This window comes from Salmo trutta, chromosome 12, assembly GCF_901001165.1.
Source record: "Salmo trutta chromosome 12, fSalTru1.1, whole genome shotgun sequence".
In the NCBI taxonomy this organism is placed as follows: domain Eukaryota; kingdom Metazoa; phylum Chordata; class Actinopteri; order Salmoniformes; family Salmonidae; genus Salmo; species Salmo trutta.
In genome coordinates, this window is record NC_042968.1 from 53,307,521 (window position 1) to 53,320,966 (window position 13,446).

A 13,446-nucleotide genomic window follows, 5' to 3' on the forward strand; every position below is an offset into this window, starting at 1 on the left:
AGCCATTCCCCCCAGAAATGTCTGGGAACTAGCATGTGCCTAGTTGGAAGAGTGGAGTAACATCTCACAGCAAGAACTGGCAAATCTGGTGCAGTCCATAAGGAGGAGATGCACTGCAGTACTTAATGCAGCTAGTGGCCACACAAAGGGACACATTATTCAATTTCTGTTAGTCACACGTCTGTGGACCTTTTTCAGTTTATGTCTTAGTTGTTAAATCCTGTTAAGTTCATACAAATATTTACGCATGTTAAGTTTGCTGAAATAAACGCAGTTGACAGTGAGGGGACGTTTCTTTTTTTGCTGAGTTTACTAATGACTCAATAATTCATGCCTTCTGGGAATGTTACAAAATGCAAAAGTTATGGGTTGTAAAGATCGATGTCAGAGGTATTGAAATGTAAATTAGTTCATCTGTCTTTCAAGACATGACATACAGTGCTGTGAAAAAGTATTTCCCCCTTTCTGATTTTCTCTATTTCTCTATATGTTATCAGATCTTCAACCAAACCTAATATTAGATAAAGGGAACCTGAGTTTATAAATAACCCCAAAAATATATACCTATTTTATTTATTTAATTAACGAAGTTATGCAACACCCAATTCCCACGTGTGAAAAAGTAAATGCCCCTTTACACTGTGGGGGATGAATCAGAATTCGTTGGGTAACATAGATAATTAAGATGTTTTATTAGTATAACATGCTTATGTGAGATACTTGTCATTAGAAAGTGTCCTTTCACTCTGGAATGTTTCAGTTACACGTTTCCCTTAGCTGGGGCTCAGACACTTGGGGCCCAGAGAGGGGAAGAGGTCAGACTTGTCTTTTACTTGTCTCTGTTGCTCTGCAGAATATCAGCAAGAGGGGAGGACAGAATGAAATATTGTCTTCATATGTGAATGTCTCTTTACCTATGCTTAAACCATGTGAAGGGATGGCGTGATTAATGGGGAACCAATGACTTGTCTCCACAATGTCTGTGAGCAAGTCACACCCTCCTTTTCCTTATTGTGGGGAGGTTTATGGCAGTGTCTGGGACCATGGTCTCTTAGATCTCGCACTTATCCTGTGGTAGTATATGGCCTAGAGGCTCACTCACCCCAGTGAGCCTGTCCAGGAGTGGGGTCAAGAGGGGGTTTGCTTGAGATGGGAGTATTTCGAGTTGACAATTGATATATGCCATTGGATGAAACGGTGTTTTTGTTCTATGAAGTACCAGGGACGAGATTAGAACCTCGTCATTAGGGATCAAACTGAACGATAATTTATAGTGAATGTTATCTAGCTGTGGATACTCCTCTCTTAAGTAAACAGTCTTTCTTTGTGAACTGTTACTAACTATCTGTGATTTGTCATGTCAAAAGGGGGTGGATCTTACTATAAAGATCTCAGAAGTCATTGTGTTCAACACTCTCAACGGGTCATTAGAAATGGTGAGTCGTTGAAAGTCAACTGCTACTGCAAAGCTCTTATAATTAAAATTGTAGTTTAGGTATAAACTCTGACTGGTGTGTGTGAAGTTTGTCTCTCATTTGTTAATACAGAAATTAGCAACCACAACACTCAATACACTCGACCTTGTCCAGGTATCCTGAAAGGATATTGACCTCATCCCGTCAGTCGAGGATGCCTGGTCGTTCTTTAAAATAAGCATGCCCCTTTCAAAAAATGTAGAACTAAGAACAGATATAGCCCTTGGTTCACTCCAGACCTGACTGCCCTTGGCCAGCACAAAAACATCCTGTGGCGGACTGCACAAGCATCGAATAGTCCCCGCGATATGCAACTTTTCAGGGATGTCAGGAACCAATACACGCAGTCAGTCAGGAAAGCAAAACATTTTTGGACACTGTAAAGTCCAAGGAGAATAAGAGCACCTCCTCCCAGCTGCCCACTGCACTGAGGCTAGGTAACACTGCCACCACCAAAAAATCCACGATAATCGAGAATTTCAAAAAGCATTTCTCTACCGCTGGCCATGCTTTCCTCCTTGCTACCCCAACCCCGGCCTCGCACCCCCCGCAGCTACTTGCCCAAGACTCCCCAGCTTCTCCTTCACCCAAATCCAGATAGCAGATGTTCTGAAAGAGCTGCAAATCCTGGACCCATACAAATCAGCTGGGCTAGACAATCTGGACCCTCTCTTTCTAAAATGATATGCCGCCTTTGTTGCAACCCCTATTACCAGTCTGTTCAACCTCTCTTTCGTATAGCCCGAGATCCCTAAAGATAGGAAAGCTGCCGCGGTCATCCCCCTCTTCAAAGGGGGTGACACTCTAGACCCAAACTGTTATAGACCTATATCCATCCTTCCCTGCCTATCTAAAGTCTTCAAAAGCCAAGTTAATGAACAGATCACTGATCATTTCGGATCTCACCATACCTTCTCAGCTGTGCAATCCGGTTTTCGAGCTGGTCATGGGTGCACCTCAGCTACGCTCAATGTACTAAACGATATCATAACTGCCATCGATAAAAGACAGTACTGTGCAGCCATCTTCATCAACCTGGTCAAGGATTTCGACTCTGTCAATCACCACATTCTTATCGGCACACTCAACAGCCTTGGTTTCTCAAATGACTGCCTCGCCTGGTTCACCAACTACTTCTCAGACAGAGTCCAGTTTGTCAAATCAGAGGGCCTGTTGTCCGGACCTCTGGCCGTCTCTATGGGGGTGCCACAGGGTTCAAATCTCGGGCCGACTCTCTTCTCTGTATATATCAACAATGGTGCTCTTTGCTGCAGGTGATTCCCCAATCTACCTCTACGCAGACGACACCATTCTGTATACATCTGGCACGTCTTTGGACACTGTGTTAATTAACTAACCTCCAAACGAGCTTCAATGCCATACAACACTCCTTCCGTGGCCTCCAGCTGCTCTTAAATGCTAGTAAAACCAAATGCATGCTTTTCAAGCATTCGCTGCCCGCACCAGCCCGACTAGCATCACTATTCTGGACGGTACTGACTTAGAATATGTGGACAACTACAAATACCTAGGTGTCTGGTTAGACTGTAAACTCTCCTTCCAGACTAATATTAAACATCTCAAATCCAAAATTAAATCTAGAATCAGCTTCCTATTTCGCGACAAAGCCTCCTTCACTCACTCCGCCAAACATAGTCAGTTTTACGAGGGTATCCTACCAATCCTCGACTTCGGCGATGTCATTTACAAAATAGCTTTCAATAGTCTACTCAGCAAACTGGATGCAGTCTATCACAGTGCCATCTGTTTTGTCACCAAAGCCCCTTATACCACCCACCACTGCAATCTGTGTGCTCTCATTGGCTGGCCCTTGCAACATATTCGTCGCCAGACCCACTGGCTCCAGGTCATCTATAAGTCTATGCTAGGTAAAGCTCCGCCTTATCTCAGCTCACTGGTCACGATAACAACACCCACCCATAGTACACGCTCCAGCAGGTATATCTCACTGGTCATCCCCAAGCCAACACCCCTTTGGCCGCCTTTCCTTCCAGTTCTCTGCTGCCAATGACTGGAACAAATTGCAAAAATCGCTGAAGCTGGAGACTTTCCCTCACTAACTTTAAACATCAGCTATCTGAGCAGCTAACTGATCGCTGCAGCTGTACACAGCCAATCTGTAAATAGCCCATCGAATCTACCTACCTCATCCCCATATTGTTTTTATTTACTTTTCTGCTCGAACCAAATCGTTCGGACACTACAGATGTTTTCGTGAGAAGACTGATTTTCGAGATGTCTTCTGGTCTGACAAACAGATGTGGAAGGCCTACATCGGTGGATGCGGTGGATTGAGGGGACACATACAAAGTGATTTTCGTAGGAGGTTAGGAGAGCATTTTCCCTAATCCTAACCCTTTTCTTAACCTTAATCTCAGTCTCCTAACCTGCTATGTAAATTATCCAGACTTGCTGAGTAAGTTCTACTAACCTGCTACGAAAAATGTCCTTATGTCTGGCATCTCGCAAGTCCACTGTCAGTGGCGTCTCTCTCTGCTTGTTTCATGGCCTAGCCATGAGGATATGAATCATCTGACAGCCCAGTCTACACATACATGCACACAGAGAGGCACACTTGGCCTGCTAGCCATCTGTCCTCATCAGAAGGAACACACTGCCAAACACACAGCCCTATGGGGGACTGGCCAATCAGGGGAGAGGAGAGAGTGACCTTGCTGCCCAAACAGAGACAGTTTTGTGTGTATTTGTGCTGTGTTTGTGTGTGTGTGTGTGCATGTGTTCCAGCCAAAGGACTCCCTTGAAATAAACCGTAATTGATCAGTGATGATTACGACGTGAACATTGTCGTGAGTGCCGATGATTCAGGCAGTGACTTTCGAGGCCATATTATACAGGACACTCAACAAAGCGTTAGTGGGGCCTCATTAAAAGTGAGTTTTGTGCACTCTGTTTCCCATAATGGCCAGTCACACTATTATTAAACATAAAATAAATAAACATAATTTATGATCTGTGTCCCTTATATGAAGTATGACCTATATTAAATCAAATCACCTTTTATTTGTCACATGTGCCAAATACAACAGGTGTTACAGTGAAATGCTTACTTACAAGCCCATAACCAACAATGCAGTTTTAAGAAAAATAAGTGTTAAGTAAAAAATAGATAAGTAAAAAATAAGAGCAGCAGTAAAATAACAGTGGCAAGGCTATTTACAGGAAGCACAGCTTAGTCAAGGTAATTTAGGTAATATGTACATGTAGGTAGAGTTAAAGTGACTATGCATAGATAACAAACAGAGAATAGCAGCAGCGTAAAAGGGGGGGGGGACAATGCAAATAGTCTGGGTAGCCATTTGATTAGCTGTTTGGGAGTCTTATGACTTGGGGGTAGAAACTGTTAAGAAACCTCTTGGACCTAGACCTGTCGCTCTGGTACTGCTTGCCGTGCGGTAGCAGAGAGAACAGTCTATGACTAGGGTGGCTGGAGTCTTTGACAATTTTTAGGGCCTTCTTCTGACACCGCCTGGTATAGAGGTCCTCGATGCTAGGAAGCTTGGGCCCAGTGATGTACTGGGTCATGCGCACTACCCTCTGTAGTGCCTTGCGGTCGGAGGCCGAGCAGTTGCCATACCAGGCAGTGATGCACTCGATTGTGTAGCTGTAGAACTTTGAGGATCTGAGGACCCATGCCAACTCTTTTCAGTCTCCTGAGGGGGAATAGGCTTTGTTTTGCTCTCTTCACGACTGTCTTGGTGTGTTTGGACCATGATAGTTTGTTGGTGATGTTGACACCAAGGAACTTGAAGCTCTCAACCTGCTCCACTACAGCCCCGTTGATAAGAATGGGGGCGTGCTCGGTCCTCCTTTTCCTGTGTCCACAATCATCTCAAGGGGCCGATGCAGGAGAAGGATGAGACATTCCACCAAGCAGTGTCTCCGCTCCCCAGTTTTGGGTTTCTTATTCACAACCCTCATCTTTTGTTGTTGATTGAACTGTATCTTTCTCTTCCACTGCATGATTCCATCAAACACGTTGGGTAAAAATGTGCAGCTTAAGCTCTGCAGCATTGTTAAATATAGCCCTCATGACCCTCTCTCTCTTCTCTCATTAAGCCTCTGCTGTAAAACTAACAATATTTCAAACCATATTTCTCCCTGTTTTGATACTGGATTAAGAACTAGACTGTACAAGGAAGTAAGGTGTGTATTGACTGATTTGGTACTGATCGTTTACCAGTGCTAATGCATACAGTATGTGCTGATGCATTTCAGATAACAATGCTGATTTTTGCTGATTGAATCAATGTCAGTAATAGGGTTTGTATAAATAGCTGGTTGACATTTTGAAAGGTCCCAAACAAAAGCTGAAAATGTCAGTAATGGCAATCAGATGTATTTATTTTTTCCTCACTGGGCAATTACCCTTATCTAACAGAGCAATCTTAGGTAGGCCAGTTGCCAGTCTTGTAGTTGCAGTGCTGAAAAGATAGATAGATAGATAAACCGCCCTACAATTTAGCCCCTGAAAGTTGGTGGATTTGAAAAAGTGAAGAAGGCTGTCTGAGGGTCATATCGTTGGAATGGTTGGTATTCATGATTAGCTGAGTGTGTCATTACTTAAACTTGTTACTTATTTAAGCCCTAATGTAATTGCATTGGTGTCTGTGAGGAGAGATTATTTCCCATATATTAGCTACAGTCTATCTGTATGCAGAGGAGAGCATACATTTGTTTTTTAGAATGAAGAGTAGGATGCAGCATTTTGATTGAGTTAATGGTGGCATAGCAAGTAATTCAATTTGGGGGAGATAAGCAATCTGTTGCATTGTGTCACGTCCTGACCATAGAAAGCTGTTATTTTCTATGGTAGAGTAGGTCAGGGTGTGACAGTTTTTTTTCTAGTTTAGTTTTTCTATGTTGTCATGTTCTAGTTTTGTATTTCTATGTTGGTTTTGTTTGGGATGATCTCCAATTAGAGGCAGCTGGTCCTCGTCTCTAATTGGAGATCATACTTAAGTAGGGTTTTTTTTCTACCTGGGTTTGTGGGAGATTGTTTCTGAGTTAGTGTATGTTTCACCTCTGCGTCACGGTTTGTTGTTGTTTTGTTTATGTATTGCATAGTTTCACAGTGTAAATAAAATGTGGAACGACACACACGCTGCACTTTGGTCCGCTTCTCCTTACGACAACCGTGACACATTGTCAAATATTCAACCAGTGTTGGCTGTTTACTGGGAAACAACAGTATGGCCCCTAGAGATTGAATTGCTTTTAGTCAAAAGGTAATGTCTCTCAGTACAAAAGTAACCTGATGGTGTCTGTGACCTATGAAATCATTGCGTCATCTCAACAATAATCTATCAGTTAACTCGATTGTCTGTCAGGAAGGAGACTACGTCGGAGACTACGGCATTACGTCGGAATCAAACGGAATCGTCAATGAGGCCTAAACCAGTCACATGGGCATCCGGGTCACGATCCTCTTACCATTGCAAATGGGTAATGAGGGAGTAAAATATCGGGGTGGGGGGGATAGGTTTTTAAAAAGGAGGAAAAGATGCAGCAATGCTCACCTCATCCAGCTGGAATTAGTCAGGACCAAAATGTGGTCTTAAGCCAAAATGTTGTATGTGAAAGTATATTCCTCCTGCCCTTGTGGTGCTCTGAGCCTGAGATGGCCCGGTGGGTGGTTCACGGCCCAAGATGGGATGTTTTTTTGCCCTAATCACTGTCAAACCGACTAGAGCGTTCATCCATGCCAGGAAGTATGCCTGTTTGATACAAACACAATCTCGCTCTGGCAGGTGTCTTGATTACTCTTTGCATATTTGTTTTGCCAGATAACTCATTCAACCCCCTAGTCATCGAGCTCTGGCGTCTTTTCGGCCGGCAGTTGCATCCATTGTATTTCCGATGCGCAAAGACTTCTGATGCCAGAAGTGACGTCCGGATAAGATAGAGGGTTAGGGGGGGGGGAAAGTGCTGATTTTAAAATGTTTATGGGCTTTCACACAGTGCAGACTGGGGAGGACAGGCTGTGGGGAGAGGCTGTAGAGACCTCCAGCAGACAGAGTGCTTAGAGCTCCAGCCTATTGATTCACTGGACGGCACTGGCCTGAGCAGCTCCAATGGGCAGAAAAGGGGAGAAATGCGTCTCCACGTCTTGAGACGTTTCAAAAACATCACTGCTCCAATGCTGGTTCATTGAAGATAAGATTCTTAATTGACCATTCTTAATTGATTTTAGGTTTGAAGTAATTATTTAGACAGCAAGTAGTTGTAAATGTTTTATTAATATTTGAGTTATATCACTGCTCTTAATGTCTCTCCGTGCTGTTTTATTGTAGCATTTTTCTATTTTAAAGCAAGTGTAGGCTAGTAGGATGGAATGTCTTTCATCATTGTTTCAGGACTTCTCTCACACAATTGAGCTCTGGAATAGCACATTCATATTTGAGTTGTTGAAATGATCTCTCTGCCTCGAGGTGTCTTATTTATTGTAAAGATATATGTACATCTTTATGTTGTAAAGGCATATGCGCGATAAAGCATTTTACTGATATATTTACTATCATGGATAGCTGTAATCAATAAGCAAATCTTGCTTTGTGGGTTTGGTTTACTATATCTCTTGCCATTAATTTTGTGTTCCGCTGTAACAAAGGGCACGGGTATAAATCATGGATGTACACTGAGCGCACAGAGAGGCCACAGTTGCTTTGTTCTAAGCACTAGCGTTCAGCTGAACACTCCTCAGGGGTCTACTGGGATGACTGGATCCATTTCCTGCATTTCCTGCTAATCCCTGGTATTTTCCTGCAGCTGCCACCAGCACCACCGCTGTGGTGAAGACCTCCAGCCACATGACGCGCTGTAGTGACAGCCAGAAAAACTACTGCGTAAACGGAGGGGAGTGCTTCACCCTGGACATCACCCTTGGCAGGTCCAAGTTCCTCTGCAGGTAGGACATGATGAAACACAACACCATCCACACCACACACTGGATATTATGCAGACTATGTTTGACTTGATGTTTAATACAATTCTTGATGGCTTATAGCTGCTATTTCTAAATATTTAACTGTGCTCCCACATGATGTATCATTATAGAATTTTGCCGGTGCCGACTTCAGAACACTACTTTGCTATATTGTACATGTCAAAAAGTAGCCCATGCTGATACAGTAGATGCAGTCATAACATTTACTATCTATCATGTTTGAAGTCATGATTTTTTAGAATGCTGTATTGTCTAGCCCCATTTATGCCTGCTAAAGTGGCACCAGAGCTTTTTAGGCCCAAACTGTGCCAAGTTTAGAGGAAAGTGCAAAGTCTTTTTACAGTAAAGCAAAGGTGTCAGCTGAATGTTTTTGGAGTAAATCATTAAACAATCCAAAGACCTGAGCAAAGATTAAAGAAGGAATGCACAAGACATCATAGCGGTGTACAAATGTACTGCCTCTGCACTTTGAAACGTATTTTTGGGCAGCCGTAGGGGAGCTGGATGGATGTTCTAATGGATGCTTTGCATGACACTAACTGGGCTAAGCAACAGGGAGAGCATGGAGAGCAGAGCAGGTGGAGGTCCCTATCCACATGCTCCTCTGCCTCCCTACATTATAAATGCCGGCTCCTTTCATCGCCACAGCCCAACCGCTGCGCTCCATTTCTAAAAAACAAACCCCAAATCTGGGGCTATGTTGTCTTTATGAGATTTTCTTTCTGTCTTCTTCCCCATTTCATTGTTTACTTTGGAACCTTAGAGCTGGGTCGTGTTCATTAGGCACCAAATGTAACTAAACAGACTGGAGGGACTACCTGGACTTGTCCAATAAGAAACGGTCATTTCAGTTTGTTGTTGCAAAACGTTTTAAATTGTTTTCCGTCACATGCCCTACTGAACATGACTCTGTGCTGACATTGTGCTGGTGTCAGGATCAGCCGTGTTCTTGCAGCAGGACATTGATTTTTGCTCCAGCATCGCACTCGTTGTCAAGAGTGTTCAGCCCTGATCCAAGCGATAGAGCCGATGAGAGACCAAGGCAGGACGGGGCTTGATGTGCTTTCCCAGTGCCCCCTGTGGCTTGAACCTTTGACTTTCAGTCTCTGAGAGTTTGAGTACTCAGCTCAAGGCACATGAGTAGCGAATCATCCCGAGCAGCAAACAAGCTGGCATGCACTTTACATGCTTCGTATGAGAAGCAACAGCATACATCGCTGACATCTGTATTTGACAAGAGAACCACCTCTCTGCAGTCCTGTCCACATTCTCCATCATTGTCATTCATATAAAATCTATCTGAGGTAAAATCATGTATTATCCAGACCGATTGACTACTAAGGCATTGAAGTACACTGTGGTCTGTATAGCGAAGTGGATTGACCCTTTAGAAACATTCAGAGGTTGTAAACTCTGCCTAATTAACTACAGCATCTCCCAATTTGTATAGTACATCTTTACATCTGTGGTTAGAACATCCAGTAGTTTTCAAAAGACATGGTGAGGTGGTGATACCTCATGGTATTATTCCTTCCATTGCAGCAGCAAATGCGTGACAAGAAAGATCACTGCAGCTCACTGCAGCTCCTCCCTCTTTGTGCCTGACACAAGGCTTGACATTGCCAAGGATACAATTTGGGTCTGGGCCATCCAATACATACATAAGACAGACTCTTACCGTCCACCGACAGATTGAGTTTCGTATTAAATACTTCAGTGACTAAGCACAAAAATGCTGCTGTCTCCGGGAACTTTTGTTTCCTTTCAGTAAATGATGCAGCATGCCGTCACTGGAGGGGAGGGAGGGGAGAAAAATAACCTGTCGGTCTCCCTCAGAAATAACTCTATATACAAAAATAACCTGTCTGCCAGGAGTACTTGTGGAGCCCGATTCGCTGAAACCTGAACAGTCGGAGCCCAGCAGACCCTGTCAGAACTTAATTTGTTAATGTGCCGATACTTGGTAGACTGGTAGATGTTACATCAGGCCCCCCCCAGGTGCTTAGCGGAATACATTGGGAAGCGATGTCAAGCCACTGTGCCTGTGAGAGTCATGAATGCAAAATATTTGTGCATTCAAGTGAACCCAGCCATACGTGTCCTCTCTGGTGTTTCATACCTGTTCCAAAGTTCCAATCACTGTTTCTCCCAGAGCCAGACGGCCAATACATCCAGACAATTTGTTGTATGTGTGTATGGAGTGGAGTAGAACGGCATACAAATTACTAATAGACACACATACACACTCATCCTGACGTGATTTCCTTTCTCGATAGATCAAAAGAGGTTGATAATCAGACAATTATTCAGGCATGGTGTCCACAGCTAAGGCGTCCCGCTTGCAGGACAACCTCCGGTGACAAATTATCGTAGAAATTATGGATATTAAACATTTAGGTACATACAAGTGTCTAATATCGGTTGAAAGCTTAAATTCTTGTTAATCTAACTGCACTGTCCGATTTACAGTAGCCATTACAGCGAAAGCATGCCATGCGATTGTTAGAGGACGGCGCCCCACATCAAAATATTTTGCCACCGGCACAGGTTTCATAAATAGCGATTAAATATTCACTTACTTTTTGAAAATCTTCCTCTGATTTGTCATCCAAAGGGTCCCAGCTATAACATGTAGCGTTGTTAGATAAAATCCTTCTTTATATCCCAAAAAGTCTGTTTAGTTGGCGCCATCGATTTCAGAAATCCACTCATTCAACATGCAGAGATTGGAATCTGAAAATCTACCCCTAAACTTTGTTTCAACAAGTCAAAATACATTTCTATTGACTTTTCAGATACCCTAAAAAGTAATCAAACTATAATATTTCATACGGAAAGAAGTATGTTCAATAGGAAAGCGATTTTAGCAGGTGCGTTCTGTCTTCATCTCGCGTGCATACACACATTTCCAAGACTGTGTCCCTGTACTAAAACTGTTTCCACAGACTGCTGACACCTTGTGGAAGCCATAGAAATTGCATCCCGGGAGCTAGAATTCATTATGCCCCTATACTTTCCATTGTAAGAGCATGTGCTCTCAAAAAAACCAAATTCTGTTTGGTTTTTTTTGGGATTTTCTCCTACCATATCTATTGTGTTATAGTCTCCTACATTATTTCAACATTTCTACAAACTTCAATGTGTTTTCTTTCCAATGGTACCAGTTATATGCATATCCTGGCTTCAAGGCCTGAGTAACAGTCAGTTTACTTTGGACATGTCAGTCAGGCGGAAATTTGGAGAAAAGGACCCTAGCCCTAAGAAGTTTTAATTAAAATCTCCCTGGAATCAAAATGCATGAAATTCGAGGCCTGTTGAATAAGACATTGATTGAGAATTTTCTCTCAAGTACAGATGTTTTCGCAAACAGAACTGGCGATCGTTGCAAGACATATTAGTCTCCTTGACAACACCAGCGATGCACGTGGGTCTTCTGTAGATCTGGTGTAAACTCATCTTCTTTTCTCCCTTGTCTTCTGTTTGTGACTTTTTTGTTTCCCTCTCAGGTGTCCAAATGAATTTACTGGTGATCGCTGTCAAAACTACGTAATGGCCAGCTTCTACAGTACGTCTATTTCCTCTTCCTGTCTGTGCTTGTGATTGGAGCATGCTCAATCAGCGCTACTTCCTGTTGCTTCATTTTTTATGTTGTATGTACCCCATAACGGTAGCTAATGCACTTTTGTACGTCGCGATGTTCCATACATTTGACCTTAATTTAGCGCCCCAAAAACGTAATACTTCCAGGTCAACTGTAATATGAATACCATTGTAAAGCACAATTTCTCCCCTTTCCAGCAAAATCAATGACGAGACCTTCATGCTGCCCATCTCTGCATGATCGTCTTTTTAAAAATGGTCGGTGGGGAAGCGAAAGCTACTGCGTCATAGTGAAAGGGGAGATGTATTGTGTGGGGAAACAGCATTTTTCACCCGATTTGTTCAACTTATCAACTCTAAAATGTAAATATAACACTATAAAGAGTTTATATAAAGTGTCATTACATACCTATTTAAAGGTTTGTGTCGATTTTGAATATGGTTTTTCAGGCGGCGCTAAATTTATCTTCACAATTAAACTGTGGCTGTCACGGTTTTTGAGAGTCATGATTGGCTCGCAGTGATTACGCAAAAATTAACAATTGATTGAATTAACTATTGATGAACTCACGAGTAATTCACTTTACACTCATCATTGATCATGGTGGAAAGAGGCTGTACGGCACATAATGAGTTGAATAATGCATGCAGTACGTTACGTTGTGACACGTCAGTACGTTATGTTGCAGTACGTCACGTGCAGTACGTTAAGTTGTGACAGCTCTATATCGCTACTTACTGCCTTTGAAAGGAAACAACCTAAGCCTGCAATGTATTTTATAATCTGAAGAGCAATAACACTTATGGGAGGTAGGTGGGGGTCATTGCGGATCATGGAGGCACTGTAAAAACCTGAACAGAGACCTCTTTGATGTCATGGGAAGGCAAGAGAGGGAGAGAGGCAGCCGCCCAGGCAACGGGCCCCAGTGCACTTTATCACTATGACTTACCCACTCACCTTACAGCCCAATTACCATAGGTTACCTGGCAACAGTTGCGGTGCATGGGTAAAATCACTGAGGAAGCCAAGCCAAGCCAGTTAAAAAGCCATATTACAACCTGTGTTTTGATAATTTAGTTGTTTGCTCTATAAAGGGTGATTAATACTTGGTTTATTGACATGTCTGTAGACAGTTGGCGCAGGGACATCAGGAACATTCTATTGTCGTCCGACATCAAACTTGTCGTTGACATTCTGAAAAAGTATAAACACAAAAACAACAGGCTGCATGACATCAGCACCCTGGTGGTCCAAAATAGCATAACTGGTGTATTTTAACACCAATAAACCCATCCATTTAAAAATGTATTTAGTATAAGTCAATCTAGCAAACCAGGCAACTAAAGCAACTCTCTAAACAATGTCTTGGTTTGCTTCTAGCTTGT

General features: G+C 42.8%; 1 protein-coding gene across 7 annotated transcripts in view; it reads left to right on the forward strand.

Annotated features, from left to right (window-relative positions):
* LOC115203779 (pro-neuregulin-1, membrane-bound isoform-like) overlaps window positions 1-13,446 on the forward strand; it is a 127,751-nt gene that overhangs the window by 83,274 nt on the left and 31,031 nt on the right. For 4 of the 7 annotated variants that reach the window (XM_029768763.1, XM_029768759.1, XM_029768760.1 and 1 more), the window contains exons 2-3: window positions 8,283-8,421; window positions 11,967-12,025. In XM_029768763.1, the coding sequence (XP_029624623.1) occupies window positions 8,324-8,421; window positions 11,967-12,025 (157 nt within the window). In that variant the 5' untranslated portion in view covers window positions 8,283-8,323. Of the gene's footprint in view, window positions 1-8,282; window positions 8,422-11,966; window positions 12,026-13,446 lie in introns of those variants that run through there. The other 3 variants (XM_029768761.1, XM_029768762.1, XM_029768765.1) reach the window with 2 other exon arrangements.